This window comes from Pseudochaenichthys georgianus, unplaced genomic scaffold (genome assembly GCF_902827115.2).
Source record: "Pseudochaenichthys georgianus unplaced genomic scaffold, fPseGeo1.2 scaffold_360_arrow_ctg1, whole genome shotgun sequence".
NCBI classification, from domain to species: domain Eukaryota; kingdom Metazoa; phylum Chordata; class Actinopteri; order Perciformes; family Channichthyidae; genus Pseudochaenichthys; species Pseudochaenichthys georgianus.
Window position 1 is genome coordinate 264433 of NW_027262961.1, and position 24431 is coordinate 288863.

Here is a 24431-nt window from a genome sequence, read left to right on the forward strand (position 1 = left end):
CTACCCATGCAGGAGGCGACCAGGCAACATCTTTAGATCCAACCACGCGGGTTCAAACGGCTCGGGGCTCCTTCCTCGCGCAGACATCCGGACTCTCAAAGAAAGTGAGTAACGATCCTTTCATGCCGGGAAGCTGCAGATAAAGACTATCAAATATCACTCCGAGCTTCAGTTGGGTTACTCACTTCACTATTATACTATTATACTACTATTCTTTTATTTATAACACTTTATTACTATTCGCTTTATTAATATTGTTTACGTCGTATATTTCCCTTTGAGAAGTAGAAGTAGAAGAATATAAGGTGGCATGGAAATACTCAAAAAAACTGTAACTGTGTATTTCCCTCTCTCCTCCTGTGTAGTAGCCTACAGCAGTCTCTGTGTACTTGTAGTACTGCAGTCTCTGTGTACTTGTAGTACTGCAGTCTCTGTGTACTTGTAGTCTCTGTGTACATGTAGTACTGCAGTCTCTGTGTACTTGTAGTACTGCAGTCTCTGTGTACTTGTAGTACTGCAGTCCCTGTGTACTTGTAGTACTGCAGTATCTTGTGTACTTGTAGTACTGCAGTCCTTGTGTACTTGTAGTATTACAGTATATATGTGTACTTGTAGTACTGCAGTCATTGTGTACTTGTAGTACTGCAGTATCGTGTGTACTTGTACATGGCGCAGTGTAAAGGCACTCTGAGGGACCTGCAGCTGATACTCGTTGTGTATTTTCCCGTAGTACTGCAGTATCGTGTGTACTTGTACATGGCGCAGTGCAAAGGCACTCTGAGGGACCTGCAGCTGATACTCGTTGTGTATTTTCCTGTAGTACTGCAGTATCGTGTGTACTTGTACATAGTGCAGTGTAAAGGCACTCTGAGGGACCTGCAGCTGTAACTCGTTGTGTATTTTCCTGTAGTACTGCAGTATCGTGTGTACTTGTACATGGCGCAGTGTAAAGGCACTCTGAGGGACCTGCAGCTGATACTCGTTGTGTATTTTCCTGTAGTACTGCAATATCTTGTGTACTTGTACATGGCGCAGTGTAAAGGCACTCTGAGGGACCTGCAGCTGATACTCGTTGTGTATTTTCCTGTAGTACTGCAGTATCGTGTGTACTTGTACATGGCGCAGTGCAAAGGCACTCTGAGGGACCTGCAGCTGTAACTCGTTGTGTATTTTCCTGTAGTACTGCAGTATCTTGTGTACTTGTACATGGCGCAGTGTAAAGGCACTCTGAGGGACCTGCAGCTGTAACTCGTTGTGTATTTTCCTGTAGTACTGCAGTATCGTGTGTACTTGTACATGGCGCAGTGTAAAGGCACTCTGAGGGACCTGCAGCTGTAACTCGTTGTGTATTTTCCTGTAGTACTGCAGTATCGTGTGTACTTGTACATGGCGCAGTGTAAAGGCACTCTGAGGGAGCTGCAGCTGATACTCGTTGTGTATTTTCCTGTAGTACTGCAGTATCGTGTGTACTTGTACATGGCGCAGTGCAAAGGCACTCTGAGGGACCTGCTGTAACTCGTTGTGTATTTTCCTGTAGTACTGCAGTACCCTGTGTACTTGTACATGGCGCAGTGCAAAGGCACTCTGAGGGACCTGCAGCTGATAATCGTTGTGTATTTTCCTGTAGTACTGCAGTATCGTGTGCACTTGTACATGGCGCAGTGCAAAGGCACTCTGAGGGACCTGCAGCTGTAACTCGTTGTGTATTTTCCTGTAGTACTGCAGTATCGTGTGTACTTGTACATGGCGCAGTGCAAAGGCACTCTGAGGGACCTGCAGCTGTAACTCGTTGTGTATTTTCCTGTAGTACTGCAGTATCGTGTGTACTTGTACATGGCGCAGTGCAAAGGCACTCTGAGGGAGCTGCAGCTGATACTCGTTGTGTATTTTCCTGTAGTACTGCAGTATCGTGTGTACTTGTACATGGCGCAGTGCAAAGGCACTCTGAGGGACCTGCTGTAACTCGTTGTGTATTTTCCTGTAGTACTGCAGTACCCTGTGTACTTGTACATGGCGCAGTGCAAAGGCACTCTGAGGGACCTGCAGCTGATAATCATTGTGTATTTTCCTGTAGTACTGCAGTATCGTGTGTACTTGTACATGGCGCAGTGCAAAGGCACTCTGAGGGACCTGCAGCTGTAACTCGTTGTGTATTTTCCTGTAGTACTGCAGTATCGTGTGTACTTGTACATGGCGCAGTGCAAAGGCACTCTGAGGGACCTGCAGCTGGCCCTCCAGCTGAAGATCGAGGAGCTGAGGCAGAGAGACGCTCTGATCGATGACCTGGAGCTGGAGCTGGACACCAAAGACGATCTGATCCGCCGCCTGCAGGACGACCTGGACCGGCAGCGGGGGGGCCAGCAGAGCGGGGGGGGGGGCCGGGGGGGCCGAGGACACAGGTGAGCTCACCTGAGGCAGGGAGAGGGATACACACAGGACAATGTGATACACAATAGACGCACAATACAAAGACACACAACGACTACAAAGAGACACAACATGACTACAAAGACACACAACGACTACAAAGACACACACAACGACTACAAAGAGACACACAACGACTACAAAGAGACACAACATGACTACAAAGACACACACAACGACTACAAAGACACACACAACGACTACAAAGAGACACAACGACTACAAAGACACACAACGACTACAAAGACACACAAAAGAGACACAACGACTACAAAGACACACACAACGACTACAAAGACACACAACGACTACAAAGACACACAAAAGAGACACAACGACTACAAAGAGACACAACGACTACAAAGAGACACAACGACTACAAAGAGACACAACGACTACAAAGACACACAACGACTACAAAGACACACAACGACTACAAAGACACACAAAAGAGACACAACGACTACAAAGACACACACAACGACTACAAAGAGACACAACGACTACAAAGACACACAACGACTACAAAGACACACAACGACTACAAAGACACACAAAAGAGACACAACGACTACAAAGAGACACACAACGACTACAAAGACACACCGACTACAAAGAGACACAACGACTACAAAGAGACACACAACGACTACAACGAGACACACAACGACTACAAAGAGACACACAACGACTACAAAGAGACACAACGACGACAAAGAGACACACAACGACTACAAAGAGACACACAACGACTACAAAGACACACACAACGACTACAAAGACACACACAACGACTACAAAGAGACACACAACGACTACAAAGACACACACAACGACTACAAAGAGACACACAACGACTACAAAGAGACACACAACGACTACAAAGACACACACAACGACTACAGAGAGACACACGACTACAAAGAGACACAACACGACTACAAAGAGACACAACGACTACAAAGAGACACAACGACTACAAAGAGACACAACGACTACAAAGACACACACAACGACTACAAAGAGACACAACGACTACAAAGAGACACAACGACTACAAAGAGACACACAACGACTACAATGACACGCACAACGACTACAAAGAGACACACAACGACCACAAAGAGATACACAACGACTACAAAGACACACACAACGACTACAAAGAGACAAACAACGACTACAAAGACACACACAACGACTACAAAGAGACACACAACAACTACAAAGAGACACACAACGACTACAAAGAGACACACAACGACTACAAAGACACACACAACGACTACAAAGAGACACACAACGACTACAAAGAGACACACAACGACTACAAAGACACACACAACGACTACAGAGAGACACACGACTACAGAGAGACACGACTACAAAGAGACACAACACGACTACAAAGACACACACAACTACTATAAAGAGACACACAACGACTACAAAGAGACACACAACGACTACAAAGACACACACAACGACTACAAAGAGACACACAACAACTACAAAGAGACACACAACGACTACAAAGAGACACACAACGACTACAAAGACACACACAACGACTACAAAGAGACACACAACGACTACAAAGAGACACACAACGACTACAAAGACACACACAACGACTACAGAGAGACACACGACTACAGAGAGACACGACTACAAAGAGACACAACACGACTACAAAGACACACACAACTACTATAAAGAGACACACAAAGGAATAGAAGAAGAATAAAACACAGTACAAGTCATTTCAAAAGGATATTCTGAGTACTACTACTTGTTAAATGATTTATTTACATGCCTAAAAATACCGCCTATACAAATCCACCAAGAGTGTGTTATTATAAATTCATGACGCACCCACACACTCTCTCTGTTTTGAGAGTCATTTCATCTCAGCTGTTTGCTTTAGAGATGGAGATACACACATGTAAACAAGCCGAAGCCAAGACTCAGGAGCAAGAAGAGAGAGCACTGCATATAAGAATAACAGGCATTTGAGAATTTAGAGACACAATGGGTGAAAAGAGACGCTTATATTAATATAAAGACACAAGAAGACTTTGAGAAGACACAAAATGACCACAAAGACACTCAAATACAGTAACAAGAAGACATGAAATTACTATTTAGAGCAGGGGGGTCAAACTCAATTTCATCGCGGGCCACATGAGCATTATGGTTGCACTCAAAGGGCCGGTTGTAACTTTAAGACTATTTAAATATACCTATATAAATATTTAAAATAATGTATTATTTTACATTATTCCCTCTGCATTGGATTATTATCGGATAGGGTAATAACTTCATAATTAACTACGACTGAAAGCAGAAGTCTAGGGCAAATAATTGCAAGTCTGAGATGCATTGTGGGACATGTAGTTTATGGGCAACCTGCTTCTGTAAATCGCCATGTAACCGTATAATAAACAATATATTATATTATTATATTCTTTGCCAGCTCTTGTGGGGCCGCATGAAGTGAAGTCGCGGGCCGGATTTGGCCCCCGGGCCTTGAGTTTGACACCCCTGATTTAGAGTCACGCAATCAGTATTAAGACAACATGACTACAAAGACACAAAAGACAACCACAAAAACACACAGAAAGGGAACATTAAAGACCGCAAAGAGAAAGACCTAAGAGACTACAAACAGCCTAAAACAACTGTGTGGTAATTTAAGAATTAAAATTACTAAATAGACACATAATGACCACAAACCCACAAAAAACGCGTACAGAAAGAATAAAAGGACAAGAAAACACCTGAAAAGTGTGTGTGTGTGTGTGTGTGTGTGTGTGTGTGTGTGTGTGTGTGTGTGTGTGTGTGTGTGTGTGTGTGTGTGTGTGTGTGTGTGTGTGTGTGTGTGTGTGTGTGTGTGTGTGTGTGTGTGTGTGTGTGTGTGTGTGTGTGTGTGTGTGTGTGTGTGTGTGTGTGTGTGTGTGTGTGTGTGTGTGTGTGTGTGTGTGTGTGTGTGTGTGTGTGTGTGTGTGTGTGTGTGTGTGTGTGTGTGTGTGTGCGCGCTAGGTGTTCAGCCTCCAGCACCCGATGAGCCTCAACGCACAAAGAGACAAGCGATCTCTGCAGAGCCGACAGTGCTGGACCCCTCACAGCTGACTGATGTTACCCTGAAGAGCTACTCCAAGAGCAAAGAGTATACACACACACACACACACACACAGGCACATAGGCACATAGGCACACACACATACAGAGACACACACACAGAGTGACCTTTTTGTGTCTCCACAGGTCCAGTGATCTGATCCAGAGAGCTCTGATGGACAACGACTTCATGAAACATCTAGAACACGGACAGGTACCGTGCTGTAGTTCCTTTATAGCCCAACGTTAGCCGCCTTTAGCTTAGCGGTGGTGACGTGAAGTCATGTGACCGTGCTGTAGTTCCTTTATAGCCCAACATTAGCCTCCTTTAGCTTAGCGGTGGTGACGTGAAGTCATGTGACCGTGCTGTAGTTCCTTTATAGCCCAACATTAGCCTCCTTTAGCTTAGCGGTGGTGACGTGAAGTCATGTGACCGTGCTGTAGTTCCTTTATAGCCCAACATTAGCCTCCTTTAGCTTAGCGGTGGTGACGTGAAGTCATGTGACCGTGCTGTAGTTCCTTTGTAGCCCAACATTAGCCACCTTTAGCTTAGCGGTGTATAGTTTTTGAAGCTTTTCACTTCAGAAATCATAAAGTGTTGTTACCAGGGAGATGCTGCCTTCGTTTGATGTGTTGTCTCTTGCAGATCCTCACCATCATGGACTGCATGCATCCCACCAGCCTGACTAAAGGCTGCTGTGTGATCCAGGAGGGAGACGACGGCTCCACGGTGTACGTGCTGGAGGGTGAGGGCTATATTTCAGATGGAATCATAAGTGTTATTTGCAGTAATAGTGTGTGTTGGTGTGTGTTGGACTCAGTGTGTGTTGGTGTGTGTTGGACTGAGTGTGTGTTGGTGTGTGTTGGACTGAGTGTGTGTTGGTGTGTGTTGGACTCAGTGTGTGTTGGTGTGTGTTGGACTGAGTGTGTGTTGGTGTGTGTTGGACTGAGTGTGTGTTGGTGTGTGTTGGACTCAGTGTGTGTTGGTGTGTGTTGGACTCAGTGTGTGTTGGTGTGTGTTGGACTCAGTGTGTGTTGGACTCAGTGTGTTGGACTCAGTGTGTGTTGGTGTGTGTTGGACTCAGTGTGTGTTGGACTCAGTGTGTGTTGGTGTGTGTTGGACTCAGTGTGTGTTGGTGTGTGTTGGACTCAGTGTGTGTTGGTGTGTGTTGGACTCAGTGTGTGTTGGTGTGTGTTGGACTCAGTGTGTGTTGGTGTGTGTTGGACTGAGTGTGTGTTGGTGTGTGTTGGACTCAGTGTGTGTTGGTGTGTGTTGGACTCAGTGTGTGTTGGTGTGTGTTGGACTCAGTGTGTGTTGGACTCAGTGTGTGTTGGTGTGTGTTGGACTCAGTGTGTGTTGGACTCAGTGTGTGTTGGTGTGTGTTGGACTCAGTGTGTGTTGGTGTGTGTTGGACTCAGTGTGTGTTGGTGTGTGTTGGACTCAGTGTGTGTTGGTGTGTGTTGGACTCAGTGTGTGTTGGTGTGTGTTGGACTGAGTGTGTGTTGGTGTGTGTTGGACTCAGTGTGTGTTGGTGTGTGTTGGACTCAGTGTGTGTTGGTGTGTGTTGGACTCAGTGTGTGTTGGACTCAGTGTGTTGGACTCAGTGTGTGTTGGTGTGTGTTGGACTCAGTGTGTGTTGGACTCAGTGTGTGTTGGTGTGTGTTGGACTCAGTGTGTGTTGGTGTGTGTTGGACTCAGTGTGTGTTGGTGTGTGTTGGACTCAGTGTGTGTTGGTGTGTGTTGGACTCAGTGTGTGTTGGTGTGTGTTGGACTCAGTGTGTGTTGGTGTGTGTTGGACTCAGTGTGTGTTGGTGTGTGTTGGACTCAGTGTGTGTTGGTGTGTGTTGGACTCAGTGTGTGTTGGTGTGTGTTGGACTCAGTGTGTGTTGGACTCAGTGTGTGTTGGTGTGTGTTGGACTCAGTGTGTGTTGGTGTGTGTTGGTGTGTGTTGGACTCAGTGTGTGTTGGTGTGTGTTGGACTCAGTGTGTGTTGGTGTGTGTTGGACTCAGTGTGTGTTGGTGTGTGTTGGTGTGTGTTGGACTCAGTGTGTGTTGGTGTGTGTTGGACTCAGTGTGTGTTGGTGTGTGTTGGTGTGTGTTGGACTCAGTGTGTGTTGGTGTGTGTTAGACTCAGTGTGTGTTGGTGTGTGTTAGACTCAGTGTGTGTTGGTGTGTGTTGGTGTGTGTTGGACTCAGTGTGTGTTGGTGTGTGTTGGACTCAGTGTGTGTTGGTGTGTGTTGGTGTGTGTTGGACTCAGTGTGTGTTGGTGTGTGTTAGACTCAGTGTGTGTTGGTGTGTGTTAGACTCAGTGTGTGTTGGTGTTCACAGAAGGAACCGTGGAGGTGACGAAACAAGGAAAGACTCTGTGTTCGATTGGAGAGGGGAAAGTCTTCGGAGAGTTGGCCATCCTGTACAACTGCACCCGCACTGCTACTGTGACAGGTAACACACACACACACACAGATGGCAAAAGTACATCCTTTAGTCAAGTAGAAGTAAAGATACTCGTGTTTAAAAGTACTCTAGTGAAAGTAGAAGTACTGACTTAACTTCTTTACTCAAGTGAAAGTAAAGAGGCTTTGAAGTGCTTCAGTAAAAAGTACCCATAGCTAGCAGCTGCTTTAAAGAGTACCTGACCTCCCTTTATATTAATAGAACAATAATGTCATCGTTAGCTAATGAATGTTTCCATGGTGACCAACGGCAACATGACAACGTTTCCATTGGTCCCTCTTCTTTAGAGAAGACCAGGAAGTGATGGATACACGGATCGTGTTCCAACCAATAGGCACGCAGTGACTCTAGAGAATAATGACCACGCACCAACACACATTCAGACTAAAGGAACCAGCTGTTTGGGAAATGAGAGAAGTAGAAAGTACAGGTATTTGAGTTCAACATGTGAGAAGTAGAAAGTACAGGTATTTGAGTTCAACATGTGAGAAGTAGAAAGTACAGGTATTTGAGTTCAACATGAGAGAAGTAGAAAGTACAGGTATTTGAGTTCAACATGTAAGAAGTAGAAAGTACAGGTATTTGAGTTCAACATGTAAGAAGTAGAAAGTACAGGTATTTGAGTTCAACATGTAAGAAGTAGAAAGTACAGGTATTTGAGTTCAACATGTAAGAAGTAGAAAGTACAGGTATTTGAGTTCAACATGAGAGAAGTAGAAAGTACAGGTATTTGAGTTCAACATGTGAGAAGTAGAAAGTACAGGTATTTGAGTTCAACATGTGAGAAGTAGAAAGTACAGGTATTTGAGTTCAACATGTAAGAAGTAGAAAGTACAGGTATTTGGGTTCAACATGTAAGAAGTAGAAAGTACAGGTATTTCAGTTCAACATGAGAGAAGTAGAAAGTACAGGTATTTGAGTTCAACATGTGAGAAGTAGAAAGTACAGGTATTTGAGTTCAACATGAGAGAAGTAGAAAGTACAGGTATTTGAGTTCAACATGTAAGAAGTAGAAAGTACAGGTATTTGAGTTCAACATGTGAGAAGTAGAAAGTACAGGTATTTGAGTTCAACATGTAAGAAGTAGAAAGTACAGGTATTTGAGTTCAACATGTGAGAAGTAGAAAGTAAAAAGTCATAAGAAAAATAAGTAGTGGAGTAAAGTATGATACCAGAAGCATGTACTTAACTACAGTAACGAAGTATTTGTACTCCACTACTTCCCTCCTCTGCACACACTCACACACACACACACACACACACACACATTTTACACCAATCTCTTCCCGACAAAAAGGCAGTTATCTTTCAGAAATGTTGAAATTGGCCGATGACCTCGACAGAAGTTCGGCACGTCCATCAAGGCTGCAGGAGATGAAATACATTCAGCTTTTAAAATGCTTTCACGGTGCAGGGACATTTATTTACCCGCTAACAAATGGAAACGGATGAAGGTCGACCGCGACCACAGTTTAAATCTCTCCTCTGGTGAAAGCTCCAAAAGAAAGACATGTTTCTCAAGGTCGCTGTGCAGCATTTAAATTGGTTTTTCCACGACTCCTTAAAGACTCAGTAAAGACAATAGAATCCATAATTGCAGTTGGATTTGTTTGTGGCTAGCTGTCTCATCCGTTTCCAGTCGTTATGCTAAGCTAAGCTAATTGTCGTTAGCTTCGGCTCGGCTTTGTGCTAAGCTAAGCGTATCCATTGCGCGTTGGTATGGTCTGGTCGGTGTATTTATGTTGCTTTGACTCCCAGTCGTTATGCTAAGCTAAGCTAGCACACTGATGAGAGCCTGAGACCGATACGAAACACAATAATACAACTTTAACGCTCAAAATGAGAATCTCCTGCTGCTGCTCGCTGATGCCTTCAGGGCTTTCAAATGAACGCTCTCTTTCGCCTTCGCTTGGGTGGCATTGAGCGCCACACAGGAGCTCACTGAGGGAGAGAGACGGTGCAGAAACTCACGTAGATACATCTGTTTTAGAGCTGCAGACTTTCGGGACGGTGGGAAACGGTATTTGGATCTCGGTCTGTAAACACAAACTGAAAGCGTGACCGGAAAGTTGACTTACTCGGAGAGCGCTTAGAGACGTCCGGCCCTTTATCACGTGCACTATGTTGGAGGGCAAGAGGGGGAGATTTAAGCCTTTGCAGACCATTCACATGCACTACAGGACACACTACAGGAGAGGGAACACTCCCAAAAGCAGAACAGGGACTCTTTAATATTGTGTTTTTCTGCATAAATGAATTTAATTGAGAAAGCTCGCCTCCAGGAGACATTATGCAACCATACAGATATACATACTTATACATCTATGTGTACGCCCTAACTCTCCATGCAGATGAGCTGATGGTCCTGTGAGTCAGCAGGGAGTGAGAGATATGAAGAGCTCTCCACTTCCTGCAGAGAGGAGGGTGAGGAAGAGGAGGATGACGAAGGGTTCAGAGAGGGCTAACAGCTTAGCATGTAAATAGAAACATGAAGCATGAAGGACATAAGTTGCGCAATAATTAATTGTGTTTTCCTTTGAGCCGATTTACCTCGTTAACGTAAATAATACTCGTTACATTCACACATGCATTATTTGTGATTAAGATAATGGTTGTTGGTAATTTATTAGCGACCCCCGCAGATGTTTGATTTCACTGCTTCCATAGGAGCTCAGACCCTCCTTATGAGAGCTCAGCTCCCATTGGCTCCCACAGAACTCCAAGCCTGGTCTCAGAGGAGAGGTATATTAATAGAGAGTGAAGATGGTAATCAATACATTTATATAACTGTGTGTGTGTGTGTGTGTGTGTGTGTGTGTGTGTGTGTGTGTGTGTGTGTGTGTGTGTGTGTGTGTGTGTGTGTGTGTGTGTGTGTGTGTGTGTGTGTGTGTGTGTGTGTGTGTGTGTGTGTGTGTGTGTGTGTGTGTGTGTGTGTGTGTGTGTGTGTGTGTGTGTGTGTGTGTGTGTGTGTGTGTGTGTGTGTGTGTGTGTGTGTGTGTGTGTGTGTGTGTGTGTGTGTGTGTGTGTGTGTGTGTGTGTGTGTGTGTGTGTGTGTGTGTGTGCGTGCAGCTCTGACTGACATCAAGCTCTGGGCGGTCGACAGGCAGTGTTTCCAGACCATCATGATGAGAACCAGCCTCATCAAACACTCGCAATACACAGACTACCTGCGCAGGTACACACACACACACACACACACACACACACACACACACACACACACACACACACACACACACACTTCACAGTTTTAATCCTCTCCACATTACAATGACTCACATTTCCAAACTCTCTTTCCACTCTCTTCCCGAGGACATCCTCAGCAAACAAAGACGTACCAAAGCAGAATATTTGTAGTCAGATTTAAAAACTATTAAATGTCCTTTTGTTTCCTCAAAGTCCAAAACCCAAAGACTTGACTTCTTACATGTTGAACTCAAATACTTGTACTTTCTACTTCTTACATGTTGAACCCAAATACCTGTACTTTCTACTTCTTACATGTTGAACCCAAATACCTGTACTTTCTACTTCTCACATGTTGAACTCAAATACCTGTACTTTCTACTTCTTACATGTTGAACTCAAATACCTGTACTTTCTACTTCTCTCATGTTGAACTCAAATACCTGTACTTTCTACTTCTTACATGTTGAACTCAAATACCTGTACTTTCTACTTCTTACATGTTGAACTCAAATACCTGTACTTTCTACTTCTCTCATGTTGAACTCAAATACCTGTACTTTCTACTTCTCTCATGTTGAACTCAAATACCTGTACTTTCTACTTCTCTCATGTTGAACACAAATACCTGTACTTTCTACTTCTTACATGTTGAACACAAATACCTGTACTTTCTACTTCTCTCATGTTGAACACAAATACCTGTACTTTCTACTTCTTACATGTTGAACTCAAATACCTGTACTTTCTACTTCTTACATGTTGAACCCAAATACCTGTACTTTCTACTTCTCTCATGTTGAACTCAAATACCTGTACTTTCTACTTCTCTCATGTTGAACTCAAATACCTGTACTTTCTACTTCTCTCATGTTGAACTCAAATACCTGTACTTTCTACTTCTTACATGTTGAACTCAAATACCTGTACTTTCTACTTCTCACATGTTGAACTCAAATACCTGTACTTTCTACTTCTTACATGTTGAACACAAATACCTGTACTTTCTACTTCTCACATGTTGAACTCAAATACCTGTACTTTCTACTTCTCACATGTTGAACTCAAATACCTGTACTTTCTACTTCTCACATGTTGAACTCAAATACCTGTACTTTCTACTTCTTACATGTTGAACACAAATACCTGTACTTTCTACTTCTCACATGTTGAACTCAAATACCTGTACTTTCTACTTGAGTAAAGGATGTGTGTACTCTGCCCTCTCTCTCCACAGCGTTCCCTCTCTGCGGTCTCTTCCCGAGGACATCCTCAGCAAACTGGCCGATGTTTTAGAAGAGGTGACGGTTTGAATAAAGATTCAGTCTCCTATAAAAGCTTTGAGGAATCTGTTATTCTGACGTGTTCACGTGTCCTCTGTCAGACTCACTACAGCGACTCTGACTACATCATCCGTCAGGGAGCCACCGGGGACACGTTCTTCATCATCAGCGAGGGGCAGGTGAGGAGGAGGAGGAGGAGGAGGAGGAGGAGGAGGAGGAGGAGGAGGAGGAGGAGGAGGAGGAGGAGGAGGAGGAGGAGGAGGAGGAGGAGGGTTTAACATTGTTATTTCATTTGTGAACAGGTGAAGATGACGCAGCAAAGCTCACCTGGAGACGAGCAGGTGATGAAGACGCTGAGCAAAGGAGACTGGTTTGGAGAGCAAGCTCTGCAAGGGTGAGAGAGGACTCTTTAAAGTAGAGACACTACATACTGATATACACCTGAACATCAGCAGGAGAGGACTCTTTAAAGTAGAGACACTACATACTGAAACACACCTGAACATCAGCAGGAGAGGACTCTTTAAAGTACAGACACTACATACTGATATACACCTGAATATCAGAGGAGAGGACTCTTTAAAGTAGAGACACTACATACTGATATACACCTGAACATCAGCAGGAGAGGACTCTTTAAAGTAGAGACACTACATACTGATATACACCTGAACATCAGCAGGAGAGGACTCTTTAAAGTAGAGACACTACATACTGATATACACCTGAACATCAGCAGGAGAGGACTCTTTAAAGTAGAGACACTACATACTGATATACACCTGAACATCAGCAGGAGAGGACTCTTTAAAGTAGAGACACTACATACTGATATATACCTGAACATCAGCAGGAGAGGACTCTTTAAAGTAGAGACACTACATACTGATATACACCTGAACATCAGCAGGAGAGGACTCTTTAAAGTAGAGACACTACATACTGAAACACACCTGAACATCAGCAGGAGAGGACTCTTTAAAGTACAGACACTACATACTGATATACACCTGAATATCAGAGGAGAGGACTCTTTAAAGTAGAGACACTACATACTGATATACACCTGAACATCAGCAGGAGAGGACTCTTTAAAGTAGAGACACTACATACTGATATACACCTGAACATCAGCAGGAGAGGACTCTTTAAAGTAGAGACACTACATACTGATATACACCTGAACATCAGCAGGAGAGGACTCTTTAAAGTAGAGACACTACATACTGATATACACCTGAACATCAGCAGGAGAGGACTCTTTAAAGTAGAGACACTACATACTGATATACACCTGAACATCAGCAGGAGAGGACTCTTTAAAGTAGAGACACTACATACTGATATACACCCGAACATCAGCAGGAGAGGACTCTTTAAAGTAGAGACACTACATACTGATATACACCTGAACATCAGCAGGAGAGGACTCTTTAAAGTAGAGACACTACATACTGATATACACCTGAACATCAGCAGGAGAGGACTCTTTAAAGTAGAGACACTACATGCTGATATACACCTGAACATCAGCAGGAGAGGACTCTTTAAAGTAGAGACACTACATACTGATATACATCTGAACATCAGCAGGAGAGGACTCTTTAAAGTAGAGACACTACATGCTGATATACACCTGAACATCAGCAGGAGAGGACTCTTTAAAGTAGAGACACTACATACTGATATACATCTGAACATCAGCAGGAGAGGACTCTTTAAAGTAGAGACACTACATACTGATATACACCTGAACATCAGCAGGAGAGAACTCTTTAAAGTAGAGACACTACATACTGATATACACCTGAACATCAGCAGGAGAGAACTCTTTAAAGTAGAGACACTACATACTGATATGCACCTGAACATCAGCAGGAGAGGACTCTTTAAAGTAGAGACACTACATACTGATATACACCTGAACATCAGCAGGAGAGGACTCTTTAAAGTAGAGACACTACATACTGATATACACCTGAACATCAGCAGGAGAGGACTCTTTAAAGTAGAGACACTACATACTGATATACACCTGAACATCAGCAGGAGAGGACTCTTTAAAGTAGAGACACTACATACTGATATACACCTGAACATCAGCAGGAGAGGACTCTTTAAAGTAGAAAATCAGTACTCTGACACAGAAATTAATCCTGCATTTCCTTTCTGCATTGAGGGAGGATGTTCGTACAGCCAGTGTGACGGCGGTGGGAGACGTCACCTGTCTGGTGATCGACAGAGAGTGAGTGAGGCTCTCCGTTCACGTGCGTGAACATCGTTCTACTCCAGTAAATAAATACTTAAAAAGATTCTCTGCGTCCCTAAAGGTCTTTCAAACAGCTGATCGGAGGACTGGAGGACGTCAACAACAAGCAGCTCGACAGCGACGAGGTCAAAGCCAAGTCAGTATCACGGAGAGCTTTGTTGTTGCTTTCTGGGGCTTTTATTTTGAAAACCAGGCCTCTTCCTGAGCTGCAGGAGAGGACTTGAACAATAAGCATGCTTAATATTGCACTTTGTATTCAAACTACCTGGAATTGAATAGACACAAGCTGGAGAATTAGCTCAGCTGTTTTTATATAACAATATTGGATGGAAACAAACATTAATTCCCTTTTTTCTTTTGATGATTTGCTGGTAATGTGGTGACATTTGATTGACATGTAGATTGAGACTTCACTAACAGCATCTCACCTTGAGAGAGAGTTGCTTCTCATGTAATGTATTCCTGTTTCCTCCTCTCTGTAGTTTGCAGGCAGAAGCAGATTTCTTCTCCAGTGTTTCTCTGAGTAGTTTCAACACCATCTGCACTCTGGGGATGGGAGGCTTCAGTCGAGTGGAGCTGGTGAGGAAAGCATTATATATCAAATATAAAGGTGAAGTCATGTGACCGTGCTGTAGTTCCTTTATAGCCCAACATTAGCCACCTTTAGCTTAGCGGTGGTGACGTGAAGTCATGTGACCATGCTATATATCCTTCATAGCCCAACATTAGCCTCCTTTAGCTTAGCGGTGGTGACGTGAAGTCATGTGACCGTGCTGTAGTTCCTTTATAGCCCAACATTAGCCACCTTTAGCTTAGCGGTGGTGACGTGAAGTCATGTGATCACGCTGTAGTTCCTTTATAGCCCAACATTAGCCTACTTTAGCTTAGCGGTGGTGAAGTCATGTGACCATGCTATATTTCCTTCATAGCCCAACATTAGCCTCCTTTAGCTTAGCGGTGGTGACGTGAAGTCATGTGACCGTGCTGTAGTTCCTTTATAGCCCAACATTAGCCACCTTTAGCTTAGCGGTGGTGACGTGAAGTCATGTGACCGTGCTGTAGTTCCTTTATAGCCCAACATTAGCCACCTTTAGCTTAGCGGTGGAGACGTGAAGTCATGTGACCGTGCTGTAGTTCCTTTATAGCCCAACATTAGCCTCCTTTAGCTTAGCGGTGGTGACGTGAAGTCATGTGACCGTGCTGTAGTTCCTTTATAGCTCAACATTAGCCTCCTTTAGCTTAGCGGTGGTGACGTGAAGTCATGTGACCGTGCTGTAGTTCCTTTATAGCCCAACATTAGCCTCCTTTAGCTTAGCGGTGGTGACGTGAAGTCATGTGACCGTACTGTAGTTCCTTTATAGCCCAACATTAGCCGCCTTTAGCTTAGCGGTGGTGACGTGAAGTCATGTGACCGTGCTGTAGTTCCTTTATAGCCCAACATTAGCCTCCTTTAGCTTAGCGGTGGTGACGTGAAGTCATGTGACCGTGCTGTAGTTCCTTTATAGCCCAACATTAGCCTCCTTTAGCTTAGCGGTGGTGACGTGAAGTCATGTGACCGTGCTGTAGTTCCTTTGTACCCCAACATTAGCCTCCTTTAGCTTAGCGGTGGTGACGTGAAGTCATGTGACCGTGCTGTTGTAACTTTATAGCCCAACATTAGCCTCCTTTAGCTTAGCGGTGGTGACGTGAAGTCATGTGACCGTGCTGTAGTTCCTATATAGCCCAACATTAGCCTCCTTTAGCTTAGCGGTGGTGACGTGAAGTCATGTGACCGTGCTGTAGTTCCTTTAGAGCCCAACATTAGCTTTTTACTTCAAATAATCCAAAATCACTTGGAGAAATCCCATTGGAGCAGGGAGATGCTGCCTTCAGGGACACTGCACCACTTTTTTAACCTTTCTGGTCTTAATCTTCTATGTTTAGGTGCAACTAAAGAGCGATACCAGCAGATCTTTTGCCCTGAAAGTGTTGAAGAAGCGTCACATCATGGACACCAGCCAGCAGGGCCACATCCTGTCTGAGCGCCGCATCATGGCGGAGGCTCACAGTCCCTTCATCATCAGGTCAAACTACTTCCCTTTTTCTTGTGCTGCTGAGGATTTATTCGGCACTTATGAAAGAAGCACTTTAGACTTTCTAAGAGGTGGCTTTCTCCTGGATTGTCTGTAAGGGATACCAAATAGACGGATGCATAATATCTAGTTTATTTTGGCCCCTGCTGATGGTGACTATCGTAACCAATTATAATCTACAAAAAAAAGTTTAATACATTTTAAGTCCTATAGATTTACCTTATACTTACAGAAAGCTTAAGAGGTATGTTTTTTCAAAATAAAAAGCCCCATTGTTACTCTATCGTTATAGGAAGCTCAGGAGGAAGCATGTTTTTCAAAATAAAAGCCCCATAGGTTTTACTTAATACCTACAGGAAGCTCATGAATGTTCATGTTTTTCAAAATAAAAGCCCCATAGGTTTTACTTAATACCTACAGGAAGCTGAGGAATGTTCATGTTTTTCAAAATAAAAGCCCCATAGGTTTTACTTAATACCTATAGGAAGCTCAGGAATGTTCATGTTTTTCAAAATAAAAGCCCCATAGGTTTTACTTAATACCTACAGGAAGCTCAGGAATGTTCATGTTTTTCAAAATAAAAGCCCCATAGGTTTTACTTAATACCTACAGGAAGCTCAGGAATGTTCATGTTTTTCAAAATAAAAGCCCCATAGGTTTTACTTAATACCTACAGGAAGCTCAGGAATGTTCATGTTTTTCAAAATAAAAGCCCCATAGGTTTTACTTAATACCTACAGGAAGCTCAGGAATGTTCATGTTTTTCAAAATAAAAGCTCCATAGGTTTTACTTACAGGAAGCTCAGGAATGTTCATGTTTTTCAAAATAAAAGCCCCATAGGTTTTACTTAATACCTACAGGAAGCTCAGGAATGTTCATGTTTTTCAAAATAAAAGCGCCATTGAGTAACTGCTTTCAGGACGCTCTGGGCAAGTCCTGTTTTTCAAATGAAAAGACCCAGAAAGGAACAATATTGCAAGTGCTGTCAATGCCCACTGAACACTGGGAATGTTAGCAGTAGGAAAAAAACCTTTTGAATTTCTTCACATGGAAACTATTCTTTTAAATTAAACTTTGAACCCTCTTCCTGCAGGTTGTATCGGACTTTCAGAGACTCCAAATATCTGTACATGCTGCTGGAGGCGTGTCTGGGAGGAGAGCTGTGGACGCTGCTCAGAGACAGGTGAGTGATTTACACTTTGTGCGTGTTCAGGTCCATGATTTCCTCAGCGTCAGCTCTGAATGTGTTTCAGAGGATCTTTTGATGACGGCGTGACTCGGTTCTACACCGGCTGCGTGGTCGAGGCTCTGGCCTTCCTGCACTGCAGAGGAATCATCTACAGAGACCTGAAGCCTGAGAACATCATCCTGGACCAGCGGGGATACGTCAAGCTGGTCTGCACACGTCTCATTCATCTTCTCGAGTTTGACAGCATCCTCTGCCAGTGACTGCAGGAGGACATGGAACAGTAACATCTGTACATTTTTAGATTTTCAGAAAAAGTCAGAATATTTTGATTTTGAGAAAAAGTCAGAATTTTGAGATTTGAAGAAACTAATAAAAGAAATTGTGATTTTCAGCAGTCAGAAAATTTTGGTTTTTAGAAAAAAGTCATCTTAAGAATAAAGCAGTATTATATATTATATATATTATATATATTGTTAACAGTGCGTTTAATCAGAGATCATTCTCACTTGAGGTGATGGATGGTTTTACAGCATCCTCTGCTAGTGACTGCAGGAGGACATGGAACAGTAACATCTGTACATTTTTAGATTTTCAGAAAAAGTCAGAATTTATGGGAAAAGTCTGAATATAGTTTTTCTAAAAAAGTCAGAATGTTGAGATTTTGTGATTTTCAGCAGTCAGAATATTTTTGATTTTTAGAAAAAAGTCAGAATCTTAAGAATAAAGCAGTATTATATATTATATATATTATATATATTGTTAACAGTGCGTTTAATCAGAGATCATTCTCAGTTAAGGTGATGGGATGGTTTTACAGCATCCTCTGTAAGTGACTGCAGGAGGACATGTGACAGAAAAAAGTCAGAATTTTGGGGGGGAAAGTCAGAATTTAGAGATTTTCTGAAGAAAGTCAGAATTTAGAGATTTTCTGAAGAAAGTCAGAATTTAGAGATTTTCTGAAAAAAGTCAGAATTTAGAGATTTTCTGAAAAAAGTCAGAATTTTGATATTTTCTGAAAAAAGTCAGAATTTAGAGATTTTCTGAAAAAAGTCAGGATTTAGAGATTTAGAGAAAAAAATCATAATTTTGAGATTTTTGGAAAAAAGAAAGAATATTTAGATTTTGAGAAAAAAGTCCAAATTTTAAGCATAAAACAAGATTATTAACATTGCATTTTATATGGTTTTCTCAGCTGAGGTGATGGGATGGTTTTACAGCATGCTCTGTTTGTGACTGCAGGAGGACATGTGACAGTAAAATCTGTACATTTTTTGATTTTCAGAAAAAGTAAAAATTTAGGGAGGGAAAGTCAGAATTTATAGATTTTCAAAAAAAGGCAGAATTTTAAGAAAAGTCAGAAACTTGATTTTTTAAAGAATTGTCATATTTTCATTGTCTATTTTTGAGAAAAAAGTCCCCCAAAAATAGCCTTATCTGAACAAACTCATCTCATATTGGTAATTTAAATGGTTAGTTTGTCAACGTAAAAGTGTCAGCACTTTAGTACTAGATTATTTGGCGAGTAATATTTGATAAAGCGGGCTCTAACCGGAAGTACCATACGGTGAAAAATCCCAACAATGCAAAAACTGAAAGTATTCTCAATTTGTGTTTTCAAAGTCAGAATCTTGAGATTTTGCGAAAAAGTCAGAATTTTGAGAAAAAAATCAGAATCTTTTGATTTTGAGAAATAATCAACCTTTTGAGTGAAGGTTCATAAACCTGGCTCTAAGAGGAAGTACCAACACTTAATAAGGCCATGTGTCAGCGCCCTGGTGCAGGTGAAGCAGACGGTGAAAAATCCCAACAATGCTAAACTGAAAGTATTCTCAATGTGTGTTTCAGGTGGACTTTGGCTTTGCTAAGAAAGTGGGTCTGGGTAAGAAGACGTGGACGTTTTGTGGGACTCCAGAGTACGTGGCCCCTGAGATCATCCTGAATAAGGGCCACGACAGCTCTGCAGACTGCTGGTCTCTGGGAATACTGGTCTTTGAGCTGCTCAGTGGCAGGTAGGCTGGACGTATTTCAGTTTCACACCATCAGTCACATTTATCCCCAATTCTAGTGTGCTGTAGGCTGTTAAAGGTTGGGTTGCACATTTTGATGGTTTTCTACAGTACTGCTAACCCAAACAGCCTCACGCGGGGCACCACATTCCCACTGTGGGTATTTTATTTTGAAATACAAACCTAATCCTGAGCTTTCTGTTACGTTACAATTACTTGCTAGGCCTTTTATTTTTGAAATACATGCTTCCTTTAAGGATACAGTTACACTATGAGGCTTTTGTTTTGAAATACATGCTTCCTTTAAGAATACAGTTACATTATGATGCTTTTATTTTTGAAAAATAAGCCTAATCCTGAGCTTTCTGTTACAATTACTTGCTAGGTCTTTTATTTTGAAACACATGTTTCCTTTAAGGATACAGTTACACAATGAGGCTTTTATTTTGAAAAACTAGCCTAATCCTGAGCTTTATGTTACGTAACAATTACTTATTTTATTTTGAAATACATGCTTCCTTTAAGGATACAGTTACACAATGAGGCTTTTATTTTGAAAAACAAGCCTAATCCTGAGCTTTATGTTACAATTACTTGCTAGGTCTTTTATTTTGAAATACATGCTTCCTTTAAGAATACAGTTACATTATGAGGCTTTTATTTTGAAAAACAAGCCTAATCCTGAGCTTTCTGTTACAATTACTTGCTTGGCCTTTTATTTTGAAATAAATGCTTCCTTTAAGGATACAGTTACACAATGAGACTTTTATTTTGAAAAACAAGCCTAATCCTGAGCTTTATGTTACGTAACAATTACTTATTTTATTTTGGAATACATGTCTCTTCCTGATCTTGCTTAAAGGATACAGTTACACTATGAGGCTTTTATTTTGAAATAATAATAATCCTGACCTTTCTGTTACATCTCTATTACTTGTTGGGGCTTTTATTTTGAAATACATTCTTCCTTTAGGGATACAGTTACACTATGAGGCTTTTAATTTAAATAGAAACCTAATCCTGACATTTCTGTTACACCACTATTAATGGTGGGATTATTTGTATGCAATAATTTAAACTCCAATAGAGAAATCCTCTTGTCTTTTGGAGGGAACCAGGGAGATGCTGCATTCAGGGTCCAACACAGAAATACGACACTACAACACCACTCTGTTAAAGACACTTAACTGTTTGCAATATCTACATTTTCCCTCTGTCCTCAGTCCTCCATTTTCAGAATCTGATCCCATGAAGACGTACAACATCATCCTGCGAGGCATCGACATGATCGAGTTTCCCAAGAAAATCGCCAAAAGCGCCGCCAACCTCATCAAACGCCTCTGCAGGTGATCCGTTATCCTGCTTAGAAAATTAAAGTAAAACTGACGACTGGTTTGACAATTGTTTTTGTTTTTAATCTCAGAGACAATCCCTCAGAGCGGCTGGGGAATCAGAAAAATGGAGTGAAGGACATCCAGAAACACAAGTGAGACGAGATCATTATGGGATGTCCCTAAACATGAGAGTAACACTTCGTGGCAGTTGAACGGCGGTCGATACAAATTCTGAAGTTTTTGCCGATCCGATCAGAAATGTAAGAAAACCGTGGATTCTCTGATCTTCAAAGAGCGCGGTCACGACGGCCAGACAGGCAAACATTACATTAAGCCATTAGAAACCGACTATCGGGCTCGATATGTGGTTAAATATAGCAGTAGGCGATTGATGTCCACAGATGAGAGTAACGTCTACGTGACTTTACGGCCCCGCCCACTTTTGGGGGATCAACGCTGTCATTTGAACGTTGATCAAGCCTGAAGCCACAGAGCTCTTCTGTTACCGTCCTTTCTTCTTACAGGAAGTCCAGAAACACTGAACTCTGGATTATTTTTAATGTTTGAGACTCAATAAACGACCCGGCAGCTTTTTGGCATGTTAAAACTATTATGTTCGCCTCGCTCATGAGAGTAACAGCTGGCGAAATCACAGCCTCGCCTACTGATTTTAATTGTATGCATATATCGAGCCCGATCGTCGATTTCTGGCCATCGTAATTAGGGCTGAAAGATTAATCGATTTGAAATTGAAATCGCGATTTGAAATGATGCAATTATGAAATCGCAAAGCCTGCGATTTCTTTTAACTTTTTTACAATTTTTGTTTTACAATTTTTTTACAATTTTTTTTATTGTGTGTCAGTCATCCACACCAATCAGAAATGCTGTGTTAACATGTACCAGCCATTGTTAATCAATCCGAAGTGGCCCCTGATAGAAGGTGATTGGGTCGCTTAAAAATAAATATCGCAATTCCAATCGCAATATTTGTCAGAAAAATCGCAATTACATTTTTTCCCAAAATCGTGCAGCCCTAATCGTGATCGAGCTCTTTGAAGATCAGAAAATCCACGGTTTTCTTACATTTCTGATCGGATTGGCAAAAACTTCAGAATTTGTATCGACCTTCGTTCAAATGACAGCGTTGTTTCCCCAAAAAGTGGGCGGGCCGTAAAGTGACGTCGATGTTACTCTCATCTGTGGGCATCGATCGCCTACTGCTATATTGAACCACATGTCGAGCCCGATCGTCGATTTCCAATGTTTGACATGTGGACGTTTTTCTCATAGTTTTCACGTTTTATAAGAATTGTTATTATTTGTATTATTATTTTATTATTCAAGAATATATTTATACATTTTACAATTTATTATTATTATTATGATTAATATTATTATTAGAGCAAATAGATATACCCTAAGTATTGTTTGTCTGATATCCGTGAAGGAAATAAGTGATAAATACATTTAAATAAAACATAATAATATATAAATAATATTCTAAATATATTCTTGTATTCCCCTGTCTTTAAAAAATATATGAAAATGTTTGTCCTGCAGGTGGTTTGAAGGCTTCAACTGGGAAGGCCTCCGTCAGGGAACAATCGCCTCTCCGTTCACCCCCGCAGTGAGTATCCTGTACGGGGTAAAAGTACACAGAGTACACAGAGTACTGAGTATTAATATGTGTTTTCATACCAGGTGGAAGGACCTTTGGACACCAGCAACTTTGACTATTTCCCCGAGGACACAGAAGACCCTCCTCCTGACGAAGAGTCCGGCTGGGACCTGGAGTTTTAGGGAAAACATTAAAATATATTTATTTATGTATTGTATAGTATAAGCCGTAAGAAATAGCTTTATATTTCAAGCATTTTAGTTATTACAGGACAAAGAATAATGTATGGCAGAATATAAATTAGATGTTTGGAATAATCATAACATTTCATGATAAATAAATGATAGTATTTTAAATAAAGTCATAATATAAAGACAATAAAAACATAATGCACAAGGACAAATTCACACCATGAGGTTTTTATTTTGAAATACAAACCTAATCCTGAGCTTTCTGTTACGTTACAATTACTTGCTAGGCCTTTTATTTTGAAATACATGCTTCCTTTAAGGATACAGTTACATTATGAGGCTTTTATTTTGAAATGCATGCTTCCTTTAAGGATACTGTCACATTATGAGGCTTTTATTTTGAAATACATGCTTCTTTTAAGGATATAGTCACACAATGAGGCTTTTATTTTGAAAAACAAGCTTCCTTTAAGGATACAGTTACACGATGAGGCTTTTATTTTGAAATACATGCTTCCTTTAAGGATACAGTTACACAATGAGGCTTTTATTTTGAAAAACAATCTTCCTTTGAGGATACAGTCACACAATGAGGCTTTTATTTTGAAATGCATGCTTCCTTTAAGGATTCAGTTACACGATGAGGCTTTTATTTTGAAAAACAAGCTTCCTTTGAGGATACAGTCACACAATGAGGCTTTTATTTTGAAATGCATGCTTCCTTTAAGGATATAGTTACACAATGAGGCTTTTATTTTGAAAAACAAGCCCAGTCCTGAGCATCTGAATGCATTGAGAAAAAGGTGTATGATAGAAATCCATTTAAAAATCTGTTATATTAAAAAGAATTGTTTTGAGACATTTTTAATAAACTTTCTAAATGTATTTTCCTGTAAATATTTGTTTCAATGTTTGACTTCTCTTAATCTTCAGTATGGAGGTCATTATTTCATTTAAAAATAAATGTATTTTATTGTGATTTTTGTACAAACAATAAAATGCCTTGGTTGTGTTTTCACGTGAGTTTCTGAAGTGTGTCCTTGAGGATTTTAGTCCACGGTGTTCAGTTTTAAATCAGGTAATTATTTAAAAGAATAAAACAGCTGTTGGCGACTGACGAGTCTGATGAGACGTATACCAATGGAATGTGTGGAATCTCAGCTTTCACGTGATATGTCGTTTGTGCAGATAACAAAGACGTAGAAAAGATCGATTTAGCCAGTTCTGTGCTAACGTAGCCGTTAGCCCGTTTCGTGCTGATTCAGACTCTTGGTGT

The 24431-nt window shown here is 41.6% G+C and overlaps 1 protein-coding gene across 2 annotated transcripts; it reads left to right on the top strand.

The window, feature by feature from the left end:
- Positions 1 to 2189: 2189 nt before the first annotated feature.
- On the top strand, positions 2190 to 24089 carry LOC117442225 (cGMP-dependent protein kinase 1-like). 2 transcript variants are annotated; one of them, XM_034078224.2, is made up of 19 exons: positions 5525 to 5596; positions 5695 to 5761; positions 6194 to 6293; positions 7878 to 7991; positions 11073 to 11178; positions 12427 to 12490; positions 12574 to 12651; positions 12775 to 12866; positions 14652 to 14717; positions 14803 to 14877; positions 15224 to 15320; positions 16665 to 16804; positions 17908 to 17997; positions 18068 to 18209; positions 19849 to 20012; positions 21233 to 21355; positions 21433 to 21495; positions 22907 to 22973; positions 23048 to 24089. In XM_034078224.2, the coding sequence occupies exons 2-19, from the start codon at positions 5723 to 5725 to the stop codon at positions 23144 to 23146; spliced, it is 1719 nt and encodes a 572-aa protein (XP_033934115.2). In that variant the 5' UTR covers positions 5525 to 5596; positions 5695 to 5722; the 3' UTR covers positions 23147 to 24089. The 2 variants fall into 2 exon arrangements, with proteins under 2 accessions (XP_071058476.1, XP_033934115.2); XM_071202375.1 differs by lacking the exons at positions 14652 to 14717; positions 14803 to 14877; positions 15224 to 15320; ... (6 more) ...; positions 22907 to 22973; positions 23048 to 24089 and adding an exon at positions 2190 to 2377 and having other exon boundaries at positions 5485 to 5596; positions 12775 to 12870.
- The last annotated feature ends 342 nt before the right edge of the window (positions 24090 to 24431 follow it).